This window comes from Psammomys obesus, unplaced genomic scaffold (assembly GCF_907164565.1).
Source record: "Psammomys obesus unplaced genomic scaffold, mPsaObe1.curated_primary_1811, whole genome shotgun sequence".
NCBI lineage: Eukaryota > Metazoa > Chordata > Mammalia > Rodentia > Muridae > Psammomys > Psammomys obesus.
This window is the reverse complement of record NW_026594152.1, coordinates 400,427-427,749: the sequence shown is the minus strand read 5'-3', so window position 1 is coordinate 427,749 and position 27,323 is coordinate 400,427. Positions and strand designations below refer to the sequence as shown.

The window sequence follows — 27,323 nt, the reverse complement described above, 5'->3', positions numbered from 1 at the left end:
CACACACACACACACACACACACACACACACACACACACACACACACGTGTGTGTGTATAAACATAGATATGAATGTATGTTTGCTCTTTCACCTGTCCTTCAGGACAAGACCTGACATGTAATAAAGCTTACATTAAAAATAGTGAGCCATAGAGATCCTCCTTTTACCCCCATTCTGTTAGCTAATAAGGACATTAGAGGTCATAGGCAGAGTAAAGAAGGCATGTTAATACTTTCTCTCTTTCCCTGATGCCTACTTAGAGGCCTTTGCTCTAATCAACAACACAGTTTCTTTAGAAGGCCTGGCTGGTTGCAGGGATCCACAAATGTAATCCTAGGGCTCAGAAGGGGAATGGCAAATCTAGGGTGAGCCTGGGCTACAAACTGAAAGCTTGCCACAAAAACAAAGAAGCAACTAAACGACAACAAACCAGTAAGGCCCAGTTTTCACCAAGTATGGTAGTACATGCCTATTCCCAGCTATTTCGGAGGCTAAGACAGGAAGAACATAAATTTAGGGCCTGTCTGAGCTAGAGAGTGAATTCAAGGCTAGCCTATTCAATTTAAAGAAACTTGAATAAAAATAAAGTGGGGCTGGTGGCATATACCTGTAGTAACAAATCCTTGCATTTAGGAGGTGAAGGCAGGAGGATCAGGAGTTCAACTCATCCTTAATATTTGAGAATCTGTCTCAAAAATATAGCCCTGCCCCAACAAATGGAGCTAGAGATGACTTAGTTGTTTAAAAGCACTTGTTCTGACAGAGGACCCAGCTTCAGTTCCCAGCATCTACATGGTGGCTCACAACCATCTGTAATTTCGGTTCCAGAGGATCTGACACCCCCACCCCCAATCTCTAGGGACACCAGGCAAAAACATGCATACATATCAAATAAGAAAATCTTAATACAAATAATATGGGCTGGCAAGATGGCTTAGAAGGTAAAGGCCCTTGCTAGAAGACCTGAATTCAACTCTCTGATCCCATACAAAAAAAAAAAAAAGCAGAATCATCTGGTTCTTTGGCATATGTGCCAGTTACCTTTGCTTTGGCATATGTGGCTCACACAGCCTCCCCAGCAAATAAATGAAGTGTAATATTTTTTAACTACCCCCCCCCCAATAAAAGAAAATGACAAACTAGACTGAGAGGTAGCTCAGTTAAAAATACTCTACCATGCATGAATCCCTGATGTATAACCTGAGTATGCTGGTACACAGCTGTAATCCCAGATGAGAGATGGTGGCAAAATATTAGAAGTGTAACGTCATCTTGGGCTAGGCAGCAAATCTGGAAGCTTGGAGCTATTACCTAGAAGCTGAATACCTGCCTATGAACTATAAGCCACTAGGTTTAACACTAAGTAATGGGGTGTGGGTGTGTGTGTGTGTATGAATTCCATTTATTCTTATACTATAGTATGTACCATTATCAGCCATTCATTTTCCTTAACCAGTTACAAACAAGAATGAAAGAAAAGACAAAAATTAACTAAGAACAATGAAAAATATTAATACCATCAGGTCTCTTTTCCGGTCATTGAGTTCTCTTGTATATGACATACAAACTAATACAAACAAGCAAACAGCACCATGTAAACATTTAAAGGGGTTCTCTAGTAGCAGTTCAGCTGAGCTACGAGTAAACACTTGGTTTTAAAGTGAAGACTCGTAAGATTTCTGTAATAAATATAGGTATTAACTAGAGTTCAAAGTCTATGACATTACAGAACTGTTAAGATTATTAACAGTGATAACATTTATTGGTTTGCACCATGGGTTTTGATGGTATCACTAAGGCAAAAGTGTCTCCTTATATACAGAAAAATTGCTTACTGTTAAATATCACAGCATACCAGAATGGAAAACATACAGTTTTATCCGCTTACAGAATACAAAGTCACATGTAGTCAGATATAAAATACAGTATATAGGTGTTAACATTTTTTATTTTGTTTTGTTTTAATTCATTCTTTTTAAAGATTTATTTACTTATTATTTATACGGTGTTCATGCATGTATACCTGCAGGCCAGATATCACTGTAGGTATCTACGGGTCACCATGAGGTTGCTGGGAATTGAACTAAGGACCTCTGGAAGAGCAGCCAGTGCCATCTGAGCCATCTCTCCAGCTCCTCTTAAAAAGTTTTTTAAACAAGGTTGTAATATGTAGCTCAGGTTGACCTCCAATTCAAGGCCACCCTGCCTTAGCTCCTCAGCTTCCTATATCTAACTCAGTTACCTCTATTAAGTTTTAAATCACTTTATTTTGTTCTTAACTACCAAAATGCTTTTATCACAAAAATTGAGAAAACTCAATTAGATGCCATGTTTAGACAGGAAATGCAAACATTCACATGAGCTTCTCATGGTAACAGTAAACACCGTTGTTGAAAGAGACAATAGCTCAAGAATGCAACTGGACTGACACATAAGTGTGGAGGGTCATGGAAAGAATAGAGTTTAAATCCTGCTTATCACCCCAAAGAAGTTTCTGTTTTTAGAGAACTGGTTCATCCTTTATTCTCACCACGGGACAGAACTCTGACTCCCAAAATGCCATACGTAACTAAGGGTTTGGTGATTTCAGAGCCTCTAACCTGTCTTCAATGCTAAGAACACATGCTAGCCTTTAACTCAGAAGCCTAGGCAAGTTCCACACTTGTGATCCCCCTGAAAACCTACAAACTGAGCTTGCCAATCAGCAACTCACTGTGTAATACGTTTGTAGCCCAAAGAAAGCAAGCTTGGCCTTGTTCTTGAGCTTTGGAGGAGTTCCTGGACATGACATGACTTGCTGATATGAACTACTCAAAAAATCTACAAGATATTGCACTTTAGGTGAGTACAGTGAAGTAAATGGAAATAATTACCCCCACTCCACCACATGTGACTCATAATCCCAGTATTCTCGGGGTCTGTGCGTGTTAACATCTGTATAAACTCTGGCCCTGCTTGGAACGGGTCCCGACATGTCAGACAGGTTGACGGACAAAGCTGAACTTGATGTTTGAAGATCTGTCAGTCACTGTTCAGAAGCAGAAGTGGATAAGACCTTGTTTCAGACCTGCTTTCTTCAAACTGCAGAAACAAAATGTAAAAAGATAAAACAATTTTTTTTACTTTTTTCAAAGTATATTGGGGAGAACTATTTTACTAATAATAATGGCTTCAAATATACCTGTGTGCTAAAATATCTAAGCTGTGCTAGAATTGCTATGGAACCTAATCAAACCTGTAAAGTAGCCTGTAATCTGCATGCAATGCTTGGATATTCTTTTTAAGATAACATGGAAGATAAAAATAGCACTGAGGGTAGATACAATAGCATTGCCACTGTCTACACAGAACATTAAGATATACTTGATTTAAGAACCGAAAATGGTACTTTCTCTTTATAAGCACAAATGTAACAAAAATTGCTATTGACAAGGTGTATCAATACACACCTGTAATCCTAGCACTGAGGAGCTAGCCCAGGAGTTCTAGGTCATCATCAACTATACAGATGAGGACAACTTGGGCAGGACACACTGTCACAAAACAAACAAAAGCCTAAATCTTCAGAAAAGAGCACACATGAGGCAGAGGCAGGAGAATTAGAAAATCCAAGGTCAGCCTCAACTACTGATCAAGTTGTAGGCCAGCCTGGGCAACATGAGGCTCTGTCTCAAAACAAAAAAACAGGTCAACAACAAAATCTAGGGGGAAATTAGTAATTTTTAGAACTATGCTAGCAAATCCCCCGACATCTCTGTCTTCCTCCACTGAAAAACCGGCAACACTGGTTGATCCCTGTACCACACATTAAATGAAAATATACTGGGTCAAAAGGACATATCATCTATAGTTTTCTGGTTTATAATGCCTACCTTCATTCAAAAGCCAGCCTGATATACAAAGGATGCAGGCCAGCCAAGGCTACCTAGCAAAACCCTGTCTCAAAACACCACCACCATCGCCATATACAACCAAAAGACAAAACAAAGCAAAACACCAAAAATCAAAAGGCAGCAAGAAAGACATAACAACATAACACTACTCCCTTGACTACTGTAGCACACAGTATGGAGAAGCTATAGGAAAATAATACTGACAAAACTAGACAGGAAAGGTAAATTAAAGATTTATGTTAATGAAAAATTATGACAGGGGTATAACCATAGTAAAGAAAATTCCTGAAATAACTAGGTGTGCCCATACATAACATACATAAAAGTAGTCACAAATAGAACAAAATATTACATTGGGTAGGGGCTGGAGGGATGGCTTAGTCAGTAAAGCACTTTACAAGGACCTGAGTTCAACTCCCAGATCCCTGGTACATGCGGTGATACATGCCTTTAATTCTAGCGCTGGGGAGGAACAGCCAAGATTTCTGGGGCTCTGCTGGCCAACTAGCCGAGCCTTTAATTGGTGAGCTCCGGGCCAATCAAGAAAGACTCTGGTCTCAAAAAGGAAGTGAATGTGTCTTTTAGATAGCACCCAAAGTTATTCCCTGTCCACCAACCATATACAACTGTGCATACATACACACCCTCAAACATGTGCACTGGTGCACAGACAGACACACACACACACAAAAGCAGAATGGATGCAGACATGGTAGCGCATGCCTTTCAACTCAGCACTTGGGAGGCAGAGAGGCAGGCAGATCTCTGTGAGTCCAAGACCAGTGTGGTATACTAGGGGAGTTCCAAGATAGCCAAGGCTGTTAAACAGAGAAATCCTGTCTCCAAAACAAAACAAAACAAACAACCCCCCAAAACACTGGGCAGCTTGAGTTACAAGGACATCAATGTGTTTTGTATTTATCTTACACACTGTCAAAAAATTTTAATATAAAAATACACAAGTGTATAATTTTGACCATGTGTAAGTATACAATTTAGTGGAATTGGTTACATCCACACTCTGTGCAGCTATCAATTTACTACCTATTTCTTGAAACTTCCAAACTTATACTGTGTGTCCACTGAAAATGAACACCCATATTTTGTATCCAGCTTTATTTTCTATTCCTTCTTCAACATCTGGTTTATTTTCTAGTACATCCTAAAGCTTCACCCTCTAGTACACCTTATGATTTCATCCTTTGGAGGGGAATAATACTCTACTGCATTCAAGCAGTATACTTTGCTTTATCCAATCATCTGTTGACCTGAACTTGGCCCGAGTCAACACCTTAACTACTATGAACAACAGTGCTATGCATATGGGTATAGATTAACCAAAGAATAGCCACTACTAAGGAAGATAAGTTGTTTGGCCTTTGAAGAACCAGGTTTTTATTTCTGTATCTTCCCTCTGCTTTCTTAGCTTCCAAATTCCCAAGGCCAGGATTTCAGGTGTAAACTACCATGCCCAGCTGGAATTCACTGCTTCCATATATTCCCAAACTAACCATCAAATCCTAATTTCTTAACTGATCTTTAATTCTCAAGTCAAGAACCACGTCTAACATAACCTTTCAATTTCTGCAAACATTTATGGGGAGGAGGGACCAAAGCGACAGCTGTCTGGGCTAGGTTGTCTGGCCAGCAAGTTCTCAGGCTCCACCAGTTTCCACTCTACAATGCTGAGGATTACAGGCATAGCAGCCATGTTCAACTTTTAAGTTTTTAAATTTTTTTTTCTTTTATGTATATGGGTATTGTGCCTGCCTATATTACCACATGCATGCAAGACCAACTGAAGTCAGAAGAGGGCATTGAATCCCCTGGATCTGTGGTTAGAGGGAGTTGTGAGCTGCCATGTGAGTGTTGGGAATTGAACCTGGTTACTTTGGAAGAACAGCAAGTATTCTTAACTGCAGAGCCATCATCTCTCCAGGTCCCTGGCCTCCCACCCTTTCCAATACAGGATTTCTTATGTAGCATTGTCCTAGAACTAGCTCTGTAGACCAAGCTGGCCTTTGAACTCACAGAGATTCACCTGCCTCTGCCTCCCAAGTGCTGGAATCAAAGGTATGTGCCACCATCACCCAGCTTAGTCCTCTAATTTTTTTATGTAACTGACAGAGACTCAGATTCAAGTCTTCATGCTTTTAGGGTAAGCACTCATAACCCACGGACCCATCTCCCCAGCCCATATTTTAACAACAGCTTACTTAAGCTGGGCATGGTTGGGTGCAGGACAGCCAAGGCTACAGAGAAACCCAGTCTCAGAAAAAAACACAACACACACACACACTCACACACACACACACACACACACACACCAGCTTATTTGGAAGTCAACAAAGTATATGAGTACTGGCTACATGGACGTTCCATTTTCCTAACCACTGCTCATAATAATAAATTAGACCCTAAGGAAATCTGAATCATCATAAAAATTATTACCTTTCCAACCCTTGGTGACTAACAATTCCATGGCACCATATCTACAAACCCAAAAGCCCTCAACCTGACACTGAAGATATAACTACTGGGCATGGTGGTGGAAGCCTGTTAATTCCAGCACCTGTTAATTCCAGTTAGGCTAAGGCAGGAGGATCACCAAGAATAAGGCCAACTGGATATAAGGCAAGACTACCTCGAAACAATCAAATCAAAAGACTGAAGTAGCCTAACATAAATCTGTGAAAAAGCAATGTCAAAATCTTTACTAAATAGCCAGGGCATACCAAAGCCAGTTACATGGCTCTGTACAACCTATTTTTCAATAAAACAGAATTGAAGAAAAACTATTAAATCATAAAGCTAAATTATGCACTAGTAAGACCTTAAGTTTACTGAAATGAGCTGTATGTAAAACTAACTTCAAAACAAACTCTTCTTGACTTAGAAAGCCTCTCTCCCACCATCTCTTCTAGTCTACATGACGCCTGTTTTTCAACATGGTAACTGAAAAGAAAACTAGAAGCTTAGAAACAAATGTTCCAATACATATAACTACACAAGCCTGATTACATATTTCTACTAATGTAACTTTTGTTGAAGAATTTTCTGGTATTTGAACCAACTACTAGATGACTCTAGAACCTGAAAAAGTGAAACTGGTTTTTATACCACAAACCAGTTTTATTTAGTTCATTAAATACTAATGTTTATTACCCATCAAAACAAAGCATGAGAGATGGGGATGCTCACTGGTCAAGTACTTGGCTAGCATGCATGATACCTCCATTCAAGTTCTATCACTACCCAACACACGAAGATAGGGGGTAGACACTGAGAGTATCTGCCTACCACCTTAAGACCAGGGTTCTATCTTCAGCAACCAACAACCCAAACTATAACATCCATCCCCAGACCAAACACAGGCAATGAGTGAGATCTTATAACCACCCAGACACAAAGATTTGTAAAGAAAAAGGAGCCAGTCATGGTATGCCAGCCTACAATCCCAGCACTTGGCAGGAAGAGGGGCAGGAGGACTAGGAGTGCAAATTCATCCTCAGCTACACTGCTGGGTAGAGGCAAGCCTTGGCTATATCTTCTCTCAAACTAACAAAACAGGGCCCATGGTAGCACAGGGCTCTCAGGGGTAAGGGAGCAGGGCAGAAACACACACACACACACACACACACACACACACAGTCACAAAGCCTGAGGACCTGGGTTCAAACCTACACGGTAAGAGTAGCAAACTGTCCTCTGACCTTGACCCTCACACCATGGCACAAGTGCACCACATGCATAGATATAAAACAAAATAAATGGCATTTTAAAAGCTAAACAAACACAAAAGGATAAGGGATGCGGCCAGATCGTATCATACGGACTCTTCATGTAGGATTACGCTTGAAGGAAAAGCAACCATGTGAGGGATTCACCTAAAAACTGCTGCACAGGAACAGTAACATCTGTGGACAACACGGGGAAAGTACAACTGTACTTGCTTGCCTTGCTGTAAATTCAAAGATCAAAACCCAGTCAAACAAGGGCTGGGAATATACTTAGTAACATCCCTGCACAATTCCTGGTACCGTAAACCTGAGGGAAAAAAAAATCTGCCTTTTCTTCCTTATAAAAGTATCACTGGCCTGGCATAGTGGTGCAATCAGGAGACAGAAACAGGAGGATCTCTGAGCCCAAGACTAGTCATGTCTACAGAGCTAGCTTCCAAGACAGCTGGAGTTACACAGAGAAAACCTGTCTTGAAAAGTAACCCCGCCCCTACACACACACACACACACACACACACACAAAAGGGCATTAAGGGTGGTCCTAGCAGTTAAACTCAAGGCTTTGAATATGCTGGGCACATTCTGTACTATCTCCTAGGTCCTGTCTCTGGGCCAGAAAAAGCAATTATAGTCAAAAGTGGAGAGAAAATAGGAATCAGAGAAATAAGCAAGGAAATCTGAAAGGCCTTTGTTAATCCTTGAAGATTAAAATTTTGTTCTGACTTAAGCTAAATCCAAGTGTCCTTCCTTGTAAGGTAGGGAGTCTAATGGATGATCCTCTCTGTAAGAATCTGAGGCTCCAACTGAAGGTTACACACTTAGGATGCAAAAATGACAAGACCAAGGGAAGAAATAAATATCATACCTCAACTTATTTTAAGGTAGCCTCTGGAGACTAGAGAGGCAAGGTCTCTATTCGCTAAAAAAGAAAGGGGAAGAGTGCCTTGCTATGTGTCTCAATGATCACCTACACCTATAATCCTAGTATCTGAGAGGTAGAAGCTGGAAAATGAGAAGCTCAAGGTCAGAGGTTGTAGAGATGATGGCTCAGAGGTAGAGAAGCCTCAGGCTTCATCCCTAACATTCACATGGATTCACAACCACCCATAGCTCCAGTTTCAGGGAATCCAAAGCCCTCCTTTGACCTTGGGAGAGCCATATGCAGGTAGAACAGAGCAGAGACATAACATGCAGACGAAACTGCCACAGAAATGAAAACAAAACAAAAGTTTTTACAACACGCACCTGTCAGGGTTACCACCATGTGTAACTCTAGCTCTGGGGGATCTGAACACCCTCTTCTGGCTTTGACAGGCATTGCATGCATGGAGTGCACATACACACACGCAGGCAAAACTAAAAGAACATAATCACCGTTTTATGTTCTTGTTAAAACAGGGTCCTCCCTAGACATCCCAAAGCTCACTGCATAGACCAGGCTGGTCTCAAACTCAGAAATCCACCTACCTCTGCACCCCCTACCTACAAGTGTGCTGGAAAAAGGTGTGAGTTATCACACCCAGCTATAAATAAAACATAAAAAAAAAAAAATCAGCATCGACTTTGTGCCCACTTCTGAGCTCCATGGACCGTGTCTCTAAGAAACAATAAAGGGGGTGGGGGGAAGCAAGATGACTCAGCAGGTAATGGAGCTTGCTGTTAGCTGGATAACCCCAGACTGACCCCCAGACATATGTGGTGGAAGAAAATAGTTAGTTATCTTCTAGCCTCACAGGGTGCAGGGCCATGCCATGCATATGCCTAAACACACACACAAACACACACACAAACCCCTTTTCTTTTTTGTTTTTGAGACAGGGTTTCTCTATGTAGCTTTGGTTGTCCTGGACTCCCTTCGTAGACCAGGCTGGCCTTGGTCTTGCAGATCCACCTGCCTCTGCCTTCCAGAGTGCTGGGATTACAGTTACGCACCACCATGCCTAGCTTCTACAACCCTTGTTTCTTCTTTTTATTTTGTTTTGCTTTATCAGACAGGGTCTCTCTGCATAGTCCTGGAGCTTGCTATATAAACCAGGACAGCCTTGCACTCACAGGGATCCTCCTGCCTCTGCCTCCCTGCATGCTGGAGTTAAACACATACACCCCCACACCTGGCCTCTTTATTATTTTCTTAGATTAATTTTTATTCTGTATCAGTGTTTCCCTGCACATTCTATGTGCCATATCCATAACTAGTGCTGGAGAAAGCCAGAGGGAGGAGTCAGATCTCCTGGAAATAGAGTTACTGTTGTAGGATTCCACACCCGTGCTGGGAATTAAACCTGCAACCTCTGCTAAGAGCAGTAAGCACTCAACTGTTGAGCCTTAGTTCCACCCCAATTTGAGAATCTTGGCACATCTCATTTCATTTTTTCCAGAAGAGAGGGAGACAATTGTAGCACAGGCTTAAAGTTATGTTTCAGAAAGAAAGCCAAGTTAGATGGATGTTTTACAAAATGTCAGTTCCAGAAAAGATACAAGAGCAATCAGAATTAGCCAGGCATCAATACTTTAATAGAAGCTAACTATATTTTTTCTTTATCTCAGTGCTTTAAAAAAAAAAAAAAAAAAAAAGGACTTCTTTACAATATCCAACTGTAAGCCATTACTATTACTTTTTTAGTAATTTCTTGAGTCACACATGGAAAGAGACTGATTTGAACTTCTGAGAAACTTTAAAGTGTTGTTGTTTTTTTTTTTAACATGAGGGCAAAAATTATCCAAAGATTAGCTGGTCCCTTGAATCTTTCCTGTTAAGAAACTCAATTACTGAAAATTGTAAAGCTCAAGTCACGGAACAGATCCTTCTGTGTGGCACAGTGGGATAAATGACCAACACTGCTCCAGCTAATGCCCTGTGCCTTACACAAGCGGCTGAGGGTCTGACAGTACTAGCACCTCAGCAATGCCCATCAGATGTGGTGTAATAGTTAAGAGATTCTGGCTTAAACTAGGGACAGTGGCATGTGCTTGCAATAATAGTACTTTTAAAAAAAAAGAGGCTGGAGCAGAATTTTTAGAAGTTCTAGGCCAGCCTGGGCTACAGAGCAAGACCCCATGAAAAAAAAAATAAAAACAAAATAAGAGAGCTATGGAGATGTCTCAAGCAAGGGGACTTAAGTTCTGATACCTAGAATACCCAGGTAAATGTCAGCAGGAGTGCACCAGTAATTCTAGCACTGGAAGGCAGAGCATGTCCTGAGCAAGCTGGCTAGTGAGACTAAGGATATCAGTAAATTCTGTGTTTGATTAAGAGACCCTGCCTCCAGGAGTAAGGTGAAAGAATCATGGAAGCAACTTTTGACATCAACCTTAGGCTGAAACACAATCACATGCACCTGTAGTCAGCTCTGATTGTGTGCACGCGCGTACACACACAAAGATAAATAGGGCTCTCAAGACGGCTTTTGTGAATAAACATGCTTAGCACCAAGCCTTGATGACCCTCAGGACTCACATGGTGGCAGGAAAGAACCACCGGAATTCATGTGCCCACTCCTCACAATAAATAAATGTAATTAAAAAAAAAAAAAAAAAGTGGTAACTGGCTGGGCTGTGGCAGCATGCATTTAGGAGGCAGAGGCAGATGGATATCTGAGTTCAAGTCCAGCCTGGTCTACAAAGTGAATTCCTGGACAGCCAGGGCTACACAGAGAAACCCTGCCTCAAACAAACAAATATTAATAAAACCAGCAACTAGAATTTTGAGAGTTCCCTGGATGCAGAAGAATTCTGAATTCAGAACATGGCTGTTCTGGCAAGACCTTTTAGGTCTGTGTGATCCGGCTGGAAAACGAAACAGGCCTTTAATCTAGGAGACAGAGACAAGCATATCTAAGTTCAAGGCCAGCCTGGTACAGAGCAAGTAGCTTAGGTCCAGGCATGATGGTTCATGCCTTTAATCCCAAACAATAAAGGTAAAGACAGTTTGTAGAAAGAGGCACCTAAGTTTGAAAGTGATGTCTAATTGAGTGGCAGAAAAAGTAGCAAATCAAAGAAAGGTTTGACAGAATAGAATACCCCCAACTCTCACAGAAGACAGAGAAAAAGAAAAGCTACTTTAGGGGCAATGCAAAGAGAGGAGGCAGTTTTACCTGGAGAATTTTACATAGAGGTTGAAGGCAGAACAAGCCAAAGAATAAGAAGGAACCAAAGATTAGAGCAGATTGTGGGATTAGTTTGAGGCCAACCAGAATAATTCTGGGGCCAGGAGAGCAGACAGACTGAAGTAGTCAGCTGGGAGAGGAATTTGAGCGGGAACAGCTGGGCTGAACCAGCCAGCTATGAGCTCAGAAAGAACAAGAATGGGTGAGCTTATTAAGCAGTAAGTCTCAGAGGCTGAGAACATTCTAGGCCTAGGTTAACAGAGAAAGCAGTAAACCTCTGAGACAACAAATGAAACATGCAAATAAAAGTTACTTTTACACCTGGCTTTGACTTTCAAATTCCAAAGTTTCAACTGCACACTAGACTAAGAAAACTTCCTTCAAACAATAAATTTTCTCTGGTCCCATGAAGGGTCTGGTTTGGGGATATAATATTTATATTAGCTATAAATGCAGCTGAGTGACAGAACACTCCTATATGGACCTAGGTTAATACTCAAGACACCTCTCTAAAAAGTTACTTTAAAGCCGAGCATAATCACACCGCAAGAGGAAGATGGGAGTTCCAAGACATTCAGGAGTACAAAGCAAGACCTAATTCCATAAAGGGTCACCTAACTTACCCAACCCCTCTCTCTCAAAGAAAAAAGCAGCTGCAGGGGCCTGGTGGTATATGCCTCCAATACTAGGGCTTGGAGGCTGAGGCAGAAATACCTTAGTACATTCCAAGCCAGCCAGAACTGCACGACAAGAGCCCACTCAAAATAAAAACAAGCCAGCTGTGGTGGCATGTGCCTTTGATCCCATCACTCAAGAGGCAGAGGCAGGTCAATCTCGTGAGTTTGAAGTCATCCTGATCTACATACTTCAGGACAGTCAGGACTACAAATCCATGCCAGGTGGTGGTGGTGATAAATACCTTTGAGCCCTGTTTGGGAAGTGGAGGCAGGAGGATCTCTGGGTTCAAGGTCAGTCTGGTCTACAGAGTGAACTCAACAGCCAGGGCTACCCAGAGAAACCCTGTCTCAAAAACAAACAAACAAACAAACAAGCAAAATCCACAGAAACAAGAGAGACAGCAGTACAGAAAAGATGCATTCCTAATACAGTATAGGTGCATTCCTAATACAGTATGCATTCCTAATACACTATAGGCAAGTAACTCCCTATCTATGATTATAATCCCACTGAAAATAGCAGCTCTGGGTGCTGAAGAGATGGCTTACAGGTCAAGAATTCAGTTCCCAGCACTTGTTTCAGGTGGCTCATGACTGCCTATGAACAGCTCCAGGGGATCCTCTGTTCTCCTAGGGCACCTACATCCACGTGCACACATCCCCATAAAGAAAAGCACAAATACTTGCGGAATGGAAGTTTTGGTTTGTTTTCTTTCTAAACTCCGTTGTGTTACGTAAATATGTTTTTGTTTTAATCCCAAGTGTGGGATTTTACTTCGAGCTTTAGTTTGTCCACGGATGCACGGATGATTGCCTCCCGTGGGATGTGGTTTTGGCAGCTGGTAAGTGCCTACCTCATGCAGAAAGAAAAGGGGCATGGTCTATGATTTGGAGGGATATAAACATGAAAGCCCAGAAAGAGAAGGTGTTTCAGCTTAGAAGACATTTGAACACATTGGCTTGGAGAGACTGCTTCCTGGGTTTGTTGTTGACAGAGATTGGTATAGGCCTCCAAAGAACCCATTAACCCTAAACAGCTGGGAGAAGTAAAGGGGTCTCCCCACTAACCTTCTCTCTCTTACCTAGGGTTAAAGGGTTGGTGGAAGGGAGGTAGAGGCTTAAATACCCCAATAAAAGTTTTAAAATGAACGCAACATAAACATAATTAAAATATTTTTTAAAAGAAAGTAATACCTCCAATTAAAGGCTATGTGCCTATATGTGCCTACAGATGAACAAACCTAGAACTTTTCCAGAGTCTGAAACAAGATGAGCTCAATTAGAGGCAAAAGACTCCTAAATTTGGGGGGGGGGGAAGGAGGAATAACCTTAGATCTATTGAAACTACACCACATATTCTGTGCCTGGGTAATGGAGGCCACCTACACTGGGTGTGACTTGCATACTGACCCACACCTAAGCTGCTTCAGTACCTCACTCACCCAGCAGGCCACACCACAAACAAGATGTTCAAGTCAAATGTTTCTTTAAGAAAATTAGAACTCTCAGCATCAGGAAATGAAAATCATGAAAAGAGTAGCAACATCAGCAATGACCTATCAGTGGTGATTTAATTAATAATCTTCAGAAGAATTCCCTGAGGTGAGAATTAACCCCACTTTACAGATGAAGAAACTGAAGATTAGTAAGTCATTCCACAATGCACTCCAGCTGCAGAGGTGACAAAAGCAAGGCTTGAGAGTTGATCAGCTTTGATCCTCAGCTCTCCAAGAGTACAGTTCTTCCTACTGTCCTGCCAGCCATCCCCCACCTCCCAGCAACTTCAGCCACTTCTAAATCCCATTCTTCCCCCATCCAGTTCTATAGCTACAATTACTACAGGGCATGTAAAGTCCTCGTGGAACCACCAAGCATTATTTATTTTGACAAAATGCCAGGGTGAAGCTGAGGGCAAGGGCATCTGGTGGTCCTAAGTATAGTACCCGACAGAGGTACAGCAAGCATTAAGGGGCTGCTTGAATGAATGAACAACTTTTGACTAGTCCAAATGGCTCCTTTACACCTTGATACAAAAATAACACAATTTTCTAATTAGTTATCCCTTCCCAGTTTAGAGGGAGTATCTTTTCTTGAGACAGGACATATTATGTAGCCTAGATTGGCCCCTATCTCAGAATCCTACAGCCTAAGCTTCCTGTCCTCAGTGCTGTTCACACGCACACACCACCAAGCTTACTTTCTGCTCATGGAGGCCAGAAGAAGTAATCCTGGAACTGGAGTTACAGATATTTGCAAGCCACTATGTGGGTGCTGGGAACTGAACTCAGGCCCTCTAGAAGAGCAGCTAGTGTTTTTAACTGTTGAGCCACCTCTCCAGCCCCATCTTCCACCCTCAGCCAAGGTCTCTCTGTGTAGCCTTGGCTGTCCTGGAATGCCCTGTATAGACCAAGCTGGCCTTGAATTCACAGAGATCTGCCTGCCTCTGCCTCCTAAATGCTGGGATTAAAAAGGTGGGGCCACCACAGCATGGTTCCCACCCATTCACTTTTAATGGGGTGTTTTTCTTAAAATTTACAGAACATTAGTGAGATAGTTAAATTGAGAAACATCTATTAGAGCATTAGTCATAACTAGAAAAATTCCAAATGCTCACTTTTCTAAGCAGACTAAAATATTTCAGCTAATAAAAAACCCACTCAGAAAAACTCAGAAGACCAGTGTTAAAAGGACAGATAAAGGTTTCTTGAAACACATACTAATTATAAGATTCCTCTAACCATGACACTCCTAAAATCTCCAGATAACAGTATTTTTTCATGTAAGAAAACATCATCACAAATGTAAAACAGCTTACCCACCAAAGCAACTGTTGTTACATATTTTTTTTAAATCTAAGGATAAAAGACACAGCTTGCAGAAGCCAATAGAACACCACTCCGAGCTTCATCTTGTGATATTACCTCAAACTTTTTAAAAGATGTAATTCTTTATTTCTGTAACATTTGTTCAACAACTGCTGAATTTCTAATCTGGAACAAAATATTTAAATATTTGCTAGAAATTACCAATTGCTTCATTTCTGTGGGGAAAAAATTCTAACTGTTCACTTTTCTGAGAAGACTAAAATGTTTCAGTTAATAAAAACAACTCAGAAAAGCTCCTAAGATCACAGTGCTAAAAGAACAGAGGAAATAGGGACATCTGAGATGTGACATATAAATTATAAAAGATTCATGCCTATAATACCAGCACTTGGGAGGCTGAGACAAGAACAACTCAAGGCTATCCTCAGCTACACAGTGAATTTCAGGTTAGCCTGGGCTACAAAAAAAAAAAAAAAAAAAAAAAAAAAATGCTCAAAAAAAAAAAAAAAAGTGAAAGGAATGCTGAATATTGTACCACAAACCTTTAGTCCCAGCACTTCAGTACACAGAGGCAGGCAGATCTCTGAGTTCAAGACCAGCATGGTCTATGTAGTGAGTTACATAGTGAGTCTGTCTCAAAAATACAATCATATTCTATCTATAACCCAAACAGTTGCCATTTTTCCTTAATAAATCTAGAGGGATTTCCTCACTCAAATAGCTAGCTAGGAAGTAGGGAATGGGGCTCAGCTGGTTGAGTGTTTACCTGGCATGCATGAAACCCTGGGTTTGATGCCCGGTGAGATATAAACTAGGCATAATGGTAACTAGAAACTATAATCCCAGTACATTCAAGGCCAGTCTGGGCTACGTGAGACCCTATCTCAAAAACAGATATATAAAAATAAATAAGTAAACAAATAGAGAAAAACAAGATAGCTGGGACAGATTTGGTGGGTTTATACCCGAATTCCTGCACTCAAGGGGACAGCTGCAGGACTGCCATGAGTTTGAGGTGAGCTCAGTCTACATAGTGACATCATGTAACAAACAAACCCAAAAGGAAACAAAGCAAAACAAAAAAATTCAAGTAAAGCTGGTTGGTAGTCCTGATTATCTCCCCTCCCCCCCGCTGTGGGGTGTCTGTCTGTCCACTAGATAATAGCTAAAGGGTATGCCACTTTGAATCCCTCCATTTTAGGAACTCCCAAAAATTTAGGTTAAGCAGTCAATACTATTCTTATGCAAGATACTAGGTCCTGGTCACTCAGGTATAAATCCAGTTGCCATTATTATTATTATTATTATTACTACTACTACTACTACTAGTATTTATTTCTTTTTTTGGCACAAAGTCTTTCTACATAGCCCTAATTGTCCTGGAACTTACTATGTAGACCAAACTGGCTTGAACTCACAGCGATCCACCTGCCTCTGCCTCCCAAGTTAAGTCAATGAAAAAGCAGATGGAAAGAAGTAACTGTAGTCCCATGTATTTTAGAGTGCTCAGAGAATACAGTTCCAAAGCTATGACTACTGCCTCAAACAGGAGTCTACATCCACCTCTAAGGACACCAGTCTAAAAACCAAACTCAAGCAGATAATTTCAAAAGTCCTTCATACCTTGAAATGTCATTTTGTCAACTTATTTCAATGAAATAAACGTCTTACTTCCTCCATGCTCTAACGTTTAGTTAGTCTACATCTTTTTTATATATTTTTAAAATTTATTTTCATTAATTACAGTTTATTCACTTTGTATCCCAGCTGTAGACCCTTAGTCCACGTCTTATGAGCACACTACTAAAGAACAAAGTCAAGCAGAGCATGGTGGATCCCACGTGCAACACCAGTTCTTGGACGGCTGAGGCAGGGGAATCAATGTGAGTTCCAGGAATGTCTGGGCTAGAGAATGAGATCCTTTCTCAAAAACAACAACAATAAACAAAACAACTTAAGCTATAAACTGTATTTTGTAGTTATGATTGCTAAATCTAAGCTCAAATGACAATGACAGGAGAAAATAATAGTTACAACTTTTGAGTGAGCTGGATGTAAGAGAACAGATAGACCACAGTGAAACTCATTAATTCACTAAAATTTGCATTCTCTCTCCATCTCTTCTAATATACAGGAATATCTTTTTAGAGACATGAAAAACTACCAACTTATAATGATCCTACCAAATCGATTCAGCACTAGAATTAGCATTTTAGAAGGTTATCTAGTACCTTCTTCATATTGCATCTAAGGTCAAGAACAGCATATTTAAACATCAAGGGCTTCAGAAATGGCTGAGCTGTTAAAAGCACTTGGGTTAAGAGGTCTCTAATTCAAGGCTCAGCACAAACATGACGGCTTACAACCATCCAGAACCAGTTCCAGTGGAATCAATGTCCTCTTTTGGTCCCCATGGGCACTAGACACACTTACTTGTACACAAACACATGTGCAGGCAAAACATTCACACACAATTTAAACATGAAGCAGAAGGCTGAAGTTCTACTCCATACCATTATTCTATGAATAATCTTTGCTGCCTTTGTTCTCCAGAAAACAACTATCCTTACATTCTGAAATAAAGCTAGCAAAAAAAGAGCATAAAGTTTTCTACTGTTGCTGTAACAAACCACCACAACAAAGCAATACCAATTATAACAGTTTCTGGCAGTCAGAAGCAGAGGGTCCAACTAGGGCAAATCCAAAGTATCGGTCAGCTGTTTTTCTTGCTGGAAGCTCTGACAAATCTGCTCCCTGCTCCCTTAGATTGTTGGTTTGATTTCCTATGGCTGTATGTACAACTGGAAGCCAGACTCCTTTGATAGCTGTCAGCTGGGGCTCCCTTTGCTGCACAAGGCCGCTGTATTCATAATTTCCCTGTTGGTAGCTCCCAGAACTGCAGGATAGTCTCTAGCTCCACCCAAAAGTTTTTTGCTTTAAAATAATAATAATAATTTAAAAAATACAGTCTTGCTATGTAGCCCTGGCTGGCCAGGAACTAACTTATGTAGGCTAGGCTGGTCTCAAACTCAAGAAACTCACTTGTCTCTGCTTTCAGAATGCTGAGATTAAAGGTGTGGACTATCACATCCAGCAGGTTCTTTGATTTTCAAAGGCCCCAAGATTAGACTAACTCCAGGGGAAAAAACAAGACAGAATAATCCTGAGTCCCTTAAAAGTTCCTGTATCAGGGGTTCTCAACCTGTGGGGTCATAGCATCTTTTGGGGTCAAATGACCTGTTCACAGGGGTTGCATTTCAGATATCCTACATTATCAAATGATGTAAACCATAATTTACATAACAATTCACTTCATTTATGAAGTAGCAATGAAAACAACTCCTTTCTGCATTATAACAATATTCTAAAGATTAGGGATCCAACATTTTAGTGGTATCATTTTGTCTCCAAAGATTTACACTGTCCTACCCACAAGACATTCATCCTATACCAAGTCCCCAAAGGTCTCAAAACACTACAGCATCAACCTAAAGTCCAAAAAGTCTCATCTAATGCTTCTGCTTCCAGGTTTAAAAGAAAAACCTAACTTTTGACCAGGAGCTGTGTACATGACTGTAATCCCAGTACTTGGCAGGCAGATACAGGAGGATGGTCAACAAGTTCCAAGCCAGGCTGGTCTATTGAGTTTCAGGCTAGCAAGGTATACACAGCAAAATCCTATCTCAAAACAAAAACCCAACAACAAAATATTTTCATTTAACTCAGGTATAAAATGTTCTGAGCTACAATGTATTTATAACTAGAACATCTGGAACATAAATATAAGAAACACACCCAAAGTAACTCCATTTCACTGCCCAAAGAAAAGCCTCTGCTGCTTTGAGCTCCAATCCTCTAGGCTCTTGGTTGCACTTGCAATCCAAGGCAGCGCACACACCACTTCTTTATGAAAAGCAGCACTATTTCAGAGAGCCCAACAGCCCTCTTTAATTTTTCCTATGTCTTTCAGTGGACATTAGCATTGTTCTTGTAATTGTAACATTATCAAGAACATAATGGGGATTTCATGAATTTCACAGGGGTCCACTCCCTTAAAGATATTCACAATAAAAGCAAGCTGTACCTTTGTACCTTCAACATTTTGCTAGGATATCTTAAAGCTTAAAAACAAACAAACAAACAAACAACCCTGTTTATTTGCAAATAAACTTGCAAATTCTGCTTTCCATAAAAGCACAAGATATAATTTCTGCTAAACTTGCTGGCCAGTCATCTCTTGTCAGTTTGCAGTAACATGTAACTCACTCCTATCTCAGTCTTCACTAGCTAAGTTATTAACATCTACATTCCTACTAACAATCTGTTCTAGGTCTTTTCTATCATACTCTTCAAAATTCTTCCAACCTCCTCCCACTGCCACTTCTATGTTTAGGTAACAGAACACCCTACTCCTGGTACCAAAAACTATTCTAGTTTTCTGCTACCATATTATCACCAATGTAGTGATTTGCATTATAACAAGTTTATTATCTTTTCTATAAATTGTAAAATGGGTAGGTAAGCTTGGCTAGGTTAGGATCTCAAGGCCAAAAACAAAAAAAAAAAAAAAAAATTCATTTCTAAGTTATTCAGATGTTGATACTAGGTTCCTACTGGTTGTAGGACTGAGGTTTTCACTTCCTTGCTGTCAGATACTAGAGGTTGCCCACATTCTGTCTCATATTCTTTTCAGCCTTCTCTAAAAGCACCTAATGGAGTCCCTTTCATGCTGTAAATTCATCTTATTTCCCCGTCTACTCTCTGATTCCAGCTGGAAAAAGTACTCTTGATTTTTAAGTGCTCATGTGATACCACTAAGCAAGGATCCAGGTTAATTTCCTATTTAAAGATTTTGGTGGCTGGAGAGATGGCTCAGGGAATAAGAGCAAGTACTGCTGCTCTTCCACAAGACCTGCATTCCATTCCTAGCACCTCCACCAGGCAGCTTATAATCACCTGGAACTCCAGCTCCAGGAGATCCAACACCTTTTTCTGGCCTCTATGGAGACCCACATATATATAATTTGAAATGAAATCTTTAAAAGATTCTTAACATTAATTACACCTGCAAAGTCCTTTTCTACTCTATAACAGTATATTTACAGACTGTGTAGATCAAAATATGGACACTCACACAAGTTGGGTATCATCTGCCTACTCAATAGAAGCCCAAACCCCATGCTAAGTTTTTAAGCCTAATTTCTAAGAAAACCTTGCCTTTCTTTACATGACTGTATGATGTAAAACTGTTATGTTTAAGGCTGGGAAAGTGCTTGCTGTGTAAGCATGAAGACCTAAATTCAATCATATACCGAAATCCCAGCATAGGTGGGAAAGCAGAAACAAGAGGATCTCCGGGCCTGGCTGACTAGCCAGTCTGGCTAAATCATGGAGCTCCAGAATTAGTGAGATACTATCTTAGTAATATAAAATAAGTAAGGCAGTGAGGCTGAAGAGATAATGTGGCGGCTAAGAGTGGGTACTTTTTTTGTAGAGGATGAAAATTCAGTTCCCGCCTCTCACGTTGGGCAGCTCACAATTACTGGTAATTCCAGCTCCAAAGTCCCCACCCCTCTTCTGGCCTCCTTGGCCACCAGCACGCATGTGTACATACCCTCCACACAGATACATATATTTTTTTAATCTTTAATAAATAAATAAAAAAAAAAAGGCAGAGCACAACTGAGGAGGACACCTGACATCTAACTCTGGCCTCCATGTTCACCTACAGACAACAATACATCCACACTTGAATGTATACACACATGAAATATTCAGTGATAAAGCTAGTGCCAAGTGGGTGTGGTAGATCATGCCTATAATTCCAGGATTTCGGAAGGCCGAGGCAGGTGTATTCAAGACCATCCTGGGTCACAGAAGGAGCCCTTGTTTCAAAATACAAAAGCAAGCAAAGAGCAGCAAAGAGTAGAGTTTTCAAAGCACACTGTGAAAATGTTGCCACTTAATCAAGTCCAAACCTCCAGGTAACACACAAACTGGTCGGCCACCCCGTTATGTAACTGTTTTTGTTTGTTTTCCATAAAAACAAAAATAAAGTAGGTATGGTGTGCTTAGTTTGTTTCAAAGAAAAGTTGCCAAGAGTAACCTAACTTTGCAACTACTAATAAAAACCAAACTAAGTAAACATCCAACCCTCTCCTTCTTTCTGCAAAGTACACTTTCTCCTTCAATAACAAACTAAAGCCAAATATTTCCAAGTCAAGGAAGGACAAACTTGCCCTGGTAGGACTGCAGCAGATGAACTTTTCAAGGCAACATATTGGGGAGCTAATATCTGTCCTGGACTTTTGGCCTCAGTTCTACCTAGCAAGTATAACAAACTTATCTGAAATAACTACGAAGATGATTCAAGTGATCCCTAGCAATAAACTTTATCGGAACAGGAGACATTTCAAACATATCAATTAGCCCTCTAGTAACAGTCAGATGCCCTGAGCACTTACTGTCTGCCACAAATTATTTTAGACACTCCTTAACATAAATTCATAAGCTAGGAAACACCACCATTTTACGACTAGGAAAACAAAGCCTAGAGTTTAGGTCACACAGCTAAGTGAGTGGCTCTGATATCTGAGAACCTACGGAAGTTTAGTTCATTGCCACTGGCCTATACAGCAAGTCATTCGACAAAAGAAGGTCTTCAACTCTTGTGGATGGGGGGTGTCTTCCCTTCCTACCTTGTTTTTCATTTCTTCTCTTTATCCCTTCCGAAAGAATTTAAGTCACAGAGAATCACTTCTTCCTCAAATAACCTGTCACCTTTTCACAACACTTTCTTCCCCCACAAGAGCAAAGACAAGGCAGCACCAATTCTCCCAAGTCTTGACTTCGCTTCCCCAAAACAAACTCCAGAAGTTTCACCCATCACTGGCCTAATCTTGATCTATTCTAACACTGCAAAAATCAAAGAAACAATTTCGAAAGTCCTTTTCTTTCAAAAGGTCACTAACATGCACACTCTCAGCCAACCTTTCTCCTTCTGCATACCTCACCTCCTGCACCCAGCCTCCCAAGGAGCTCCCATGCCCAACTCCACCCATTCGGTCCCAATTCGTGCTTCCCTCGGCCTTCCTCTCCAACAGCCCCGCCCCGGGCCCCCACCACCTCGCACCGGGTCTGCAGGTAGGAAGTTTAGCCCCGCCCAGAGGAACCACACGAAGGCCCCTCTCCCGGCTGGCCCGCGCGGCGCGGCGCGAAGCTCCATGCCACTCTGCCCAGCAGGCCCCACTCCCTCGGTGCGCTTCCCCAGCATCCGCGCGCGCCCCCCAGCTCCCTTCCCCCTTCTGCCACCCCACCTCCAAGTTGTCCCTTAGTCTCCGCCCAGTCCAGCCTCCCTCCTGCAAAGAACGTGAAGTCTGACAGCCAGCTCCCACCCTCACACCGACCGGTCCCTCTGCCTCGCTCTGCGCCTTCCTGAGCGTACGGGATGGACTGCAGGGGCCTCGGCTACTGTGTGCGGCGAGGGGGGTAGGGGAAGGCGACAGGCCGCTCGGGAGACGGGTGAGAGCGTGCGGGGCGACCCCGCCCTGCTGCCTTGGCCTGGGCTCACCCGCGCGCCCCGATGACCTCGGCCCGCGCCTCCCACCGTACCTGCGGTGGAAGTGGCAGCGGCAGCAGCCGCGCTCCCCTATCCTCACACAGACAATATGGCGGCGGCGGAGGAGGAGACACACGGCTCGGCCGCCAGCCGCAGGGACCAGAGCGAGGCTGCAGCCTCCGCTGCCGGAAGCGGAAGCCCCCTCCCAACCAGAGGCGGGTCGGAGCCGGAAAAGGCGGAGCTGCCCCGCCCTCGGAGGCCATCCTGGCTTGTTCTATGTCATCTGGGAGCGTTCTGTGCTGGAATGGGGAGCTGAATGGAGTGCTTCTCGTGAAGTTTGTCAGAATTTACAGAGAAGCGCATTTCAGCTAGAACCTGTAATAGATAACTAGATAAAACATGAGCGTCCCATCGAATGTACAAACGGTTGGTTTGACACAGCCGAAGATGGCGTGTTACATTTCCTGTACTACGCCCAGCGAGAAAACGACCTGTCGGCAAGTCCCGTTCTTTCTTCAAAGAAGCATGCGCGACCTTCCCTACTGTAGAGCAAAGCATCCTGGGAGCTGAAGTCTCTGCTTGCTTGGACCCCCTAGTCTAGGTTTAGCACTTTTTTTTTCCACCCTCGGACTTGGAGTTTAGACTAACGAGAGTTGGATACCGTAGGGGCGTGACTCTGGAGTCTAGAATCTAGCAAGAGATGGCAATAACCCTTCTATGGAATCCTGCCCAGAGTTGCCTATTCAGAATACCATAGGGTTTTCCCCCTTTCAGTCAGCCCTCATCCTCACTCTATTTGCACTCTGCATGCGTTTCTCCTCCAAATAGACGCGGGGCGCTTTCTGCTATGCATACCGGTTATGTTCTCCTTTTGCTCAAAATTATCCTGGGACTTCTCAAAATTCTCTCTTGTGCTCTTGGCTTTATAGTCCCTACCCCCCCCCTTTAAAAAAAAAATGGCCAAAACTCCTTAGTCTCCTGCCTTCTCTAAAATTCCTGATGTTTCCACTCACGGAGACTGCAAACAACCCTGGAACTTGACATTGTTGCCTCCCTCTCTTTTGAATGCTGTTAAATTACCTTGTGAACTGGATAACTTGTATGCATTGTTAAATTTATTCAGAGGGTTCTTTTCTTCTGAGGACCTGTACTCCTTGAGCTCCCAAACCCAAGAACCATCACTTAGCAGCCTGAGGTCCCTAGCTGCCCTCCTCCATCAGACTGTGAGGCCCCTAGTAGACAGAAGCTGGTGTGTATGAGTGCTGCCGAACGCTATTCAGTGTTGACCTTATCTCTGATGGGGCAGAGGTGTGAGGGCTGAAATAAGGGTGAGGAGGCTGGGTTATTTCTGTACAAGCATTATCCCCAGCTGCCTCAGAATAACTGTCTATTCCAGGGATAGGCTTTCCACCCTCTCCAGCCCCCCTTTCACAGTTTGTCAGCTGACTGGCACCTCTGCTCCCAAAGAAACACTCCTGCCATGGGAATGATGGTGGCTTGCAGGTACGTGGTGATGGCTTTAGTGAGGTGGCAGCTACCTTTTATGGGCCTCCCCCAGACAGGTCTGTGATAATTTGATCCCAGTTGCCTGAGTACCCACAACCATCTGGGTGTCTGCAATATGAAGCCATTCTCCCCGCTGTGCCTCAGTTTTCCCATCTGTGAACTGAAGTGGTAAAACAAGGAGATCCCAAGGTTGCCCAGCTGGGTATGTGGGTATGGTGATTCATGCCTGTAGTGGCAGCACTTGGAAGGTAGAGGCAGGAGTATCAGCAGTTTGAGGCCAGTGTAGGGTGCATGAGACCAGTCACAGTCACCAACTAAAGAGCTGCCCCCCCCCTTGAGGGAAGTGTATAGCTTAGTTGGTACAGTGTTTGCCTAGCATACCCTAACCTTTCAGTTCAAATCCCACAGCTCTGCAAAAACTGAACCTGATGACCCTCGATTGCTTGGGATTAGTGAGTTTGAGGCCAGTCTGAGTTACATTAGATCCTGCCTAGAAATAAACAAACAGAAAACAAATAAATGCTATGAGTGGAATAAAAAACCCAAGTAGATATGAAATAGATTTAAAGCTTTAGATAGCCCTAAGTACTATGAAGGAAAATGATAAGTGGTTCTAAGTATTGAGTGGCTCAGAAGCTCCCTCCGGGAAGCAGAAAGGAAGTAGAGAGGTCCCAAGACAGGCAAAGCTTGCTACATTTAAAGGCAGCCTTAGTGGTGGAAGCACTCTGACTAAGGGAGAAGTGAGTTGATAATATGGGAGGAGAGTGGACAGGACATTGGTCTTCATCTGAGTGAACTGGAGGTCTTCCTGGGGTTAGCACACCTGCCTCTCTGCTCATCTTGTTGACCCGAGCAGTGCCTAGGTGGCCTAACTAATTTATTTTTATTTATGTATCTATTTTAGTGTGTGTGAGTGTATGTATGTGCCCCATTTTTATATATATGCAGGTGCCTGCAGAGGCCAGAAGATGACATGCACCAGATCCCCTGGAACTGGAGTTACAGCCAGTTGTGAGCCACCAAACCCGAGTCCTCTGCAAGAGTACCTAGTGCTCTAAACTGCTGAGTCATCTCTCCAGCCCCCCTGCCCCCCCCACCCCTTTTTTTTTTTTTTTTTTTTTTTTTTCAAAGAAAAGATCTTAGCATACTTTTGGACCAGGCTGGGTCAAACCCTTGGCAATCCTTATGCCATAGTGTTCTAAGTGCTGAGATATGAACCTCAGTGCAGGTTCAACTACCAGGATTGCTTCTTTCTTTCTTTCTTTCTTTCTTTCTTTCTTTCTTTCTTTCTTTCTTTCTTTCCTTTCTTTCTTTCTTTCTCTCTCTCTCTCTCTCTCTCTTTCTTCTTTCTTTCTTTCTACAAAACAGAACAAAAAACATATATGCATATATATAGTGAGTGTGTGCGTGTATGCATGTATGTGGGGATCAAAGAACAACTTAGGGAAATATGTTTTTTCCTTCCACTGCATAGGACCTGGGGATGAAACTCAGATTGTCAGGCTTGGCAGCCTTCACTACCTGAACCATCTCAGCAGACCCCCTGCCAGGATTTCCACTTGGCTGGATCCTGTTTACCTTTGGGGACAAGGGTGCTTGAATCCAGAAGATTCTGCTCAAGCAGATTGGCTGAAATTATTGGACCTAAGAGAGTTGCCAGAGTTACTGCCAGGTTTTCTCCAACTTTATTACAATCTCATGCTAAATGGCACTCTCCAGTGCCTTGTCAGGTGGCAATTATCAGCTGGAAAGACCGATGAAAAGAGGGAAAAGAGGGCTGGAGACCTGGCATTGTAGGGAAAGTACTTACCTCCCAAATGTGAGGACCTGAGTTTGGTCCAAAGAACTTAGAGGAAACAGACATGGTAACACAGGGTTGTAATGCCAGCACTGACAAGGCAAAGGCAAGTGGAACCCAGGGGCTTGAAGGCTAGCCAGCCTAGACTATTTGGTGAGTACCAACCCAAGTAAAATAGTGTCCCAAAAACCAAGGTGGCACCCAGCAAGCAACAGCTGAGGTTGACCTATTACCTCTACAAACAAGCGTAAATCCACAGGCATAGGAACCCACACACAAACACTAGGTCACAGGAACAAAAGCCAAGTGTGGTGGTGCAGCCTTACATTCTCAGCACTCAGGAGGCTGACTAGAAGTTCAAGGTCATCCACAGTTACACAGGAATTTCCAGCCCAGCCTGAGCTACAGGAAACCAGATTATCTCTCCCCAAATAAAATAGTAACAAACAAAAAGAAAAAAAAATTGAGGAACTGGAAGAGATAGCTTAGTGGTTGAGAGCACTTCTTCTTTCAGAGGACCTGGATTCAATACCCAGCACTCCCATGGTGGCTAACAGACATCTGTTATTACAGTTACAGAAGATGCTACGCCCTCTGTGACACGTAAACATACATGCAGGCAAACCACCCATTAATATGTTAAAAACAAACTGAGACTGCTTACCTCATGATGTATGTAGGATGTTTATTTTGCTATTTAATCCTCAGTTAATAAGACAATGTAGAAACCAGAACTATCCCCTTGCGCTGTTGAGGAGACTGAAGGCCAGGGAGATCACAGGTGGAGCTTGCGTTCTATCCTGACTTAGATGTCATTACTGTACTGTGACTCTAATCAGTTTTCTGTTGCTTAGCAAGCCAACCAAAAGCACAGTGACTTAAAATGACAACCGTCCCTTGGCTTGTTGCCTCTGCAGTTAGCATAGTTGCTTTGGGACAGCTCTTGGTGTGTGAACTTTTTTTTTTTTTTTGAGCATCCCTAACTAGCCTGAAATTTACCTGCTGGTTTATTTATTTTTATTATATGTGTATTTATTTTATGTGCCTGTCTGTATGTGTACTCTGTGTATGACTGGTGCCTGAGGAGGCCAGAAGATTCCTGATTCCTGGACGTGCAGTTACAGCTCTGGGCCATGCTGGTACTAGGAGCCCAACCTGGGGCCTCTGAAAGAGCAGCAAGTCGCTCTTAGCCACTAAGCCATCTCTCCAGTCCCCCAA

General features: G+C 42.4%; 1 protein-coding gene across 1 annotated transcript in view; it reads right to left on the bottom strand.

Moving 5' to 3' along the window:
• The window catches only part of Csnk2a1 (casein kinase 2 alpha 1), a 44,936-nt gene extending 21,961 nt beyond the window's left edge, over window positions 1-22,975 (bottom strand). The window contains 2 exon segments of the mRNA XM_055617967.1: window positions 2,876-3,083; window positions 22,855-22,975. Coding sequence (XP_055473942.1) covers window positions 2,876-2,976 — 101 coding nt within the window. The 5' untranslated portion in view covers window positions 2,977-3,083; window positions 22,855-22,975.
• Window positions 22,976-27,323: the final 4,348 nt, after the last annotated feature.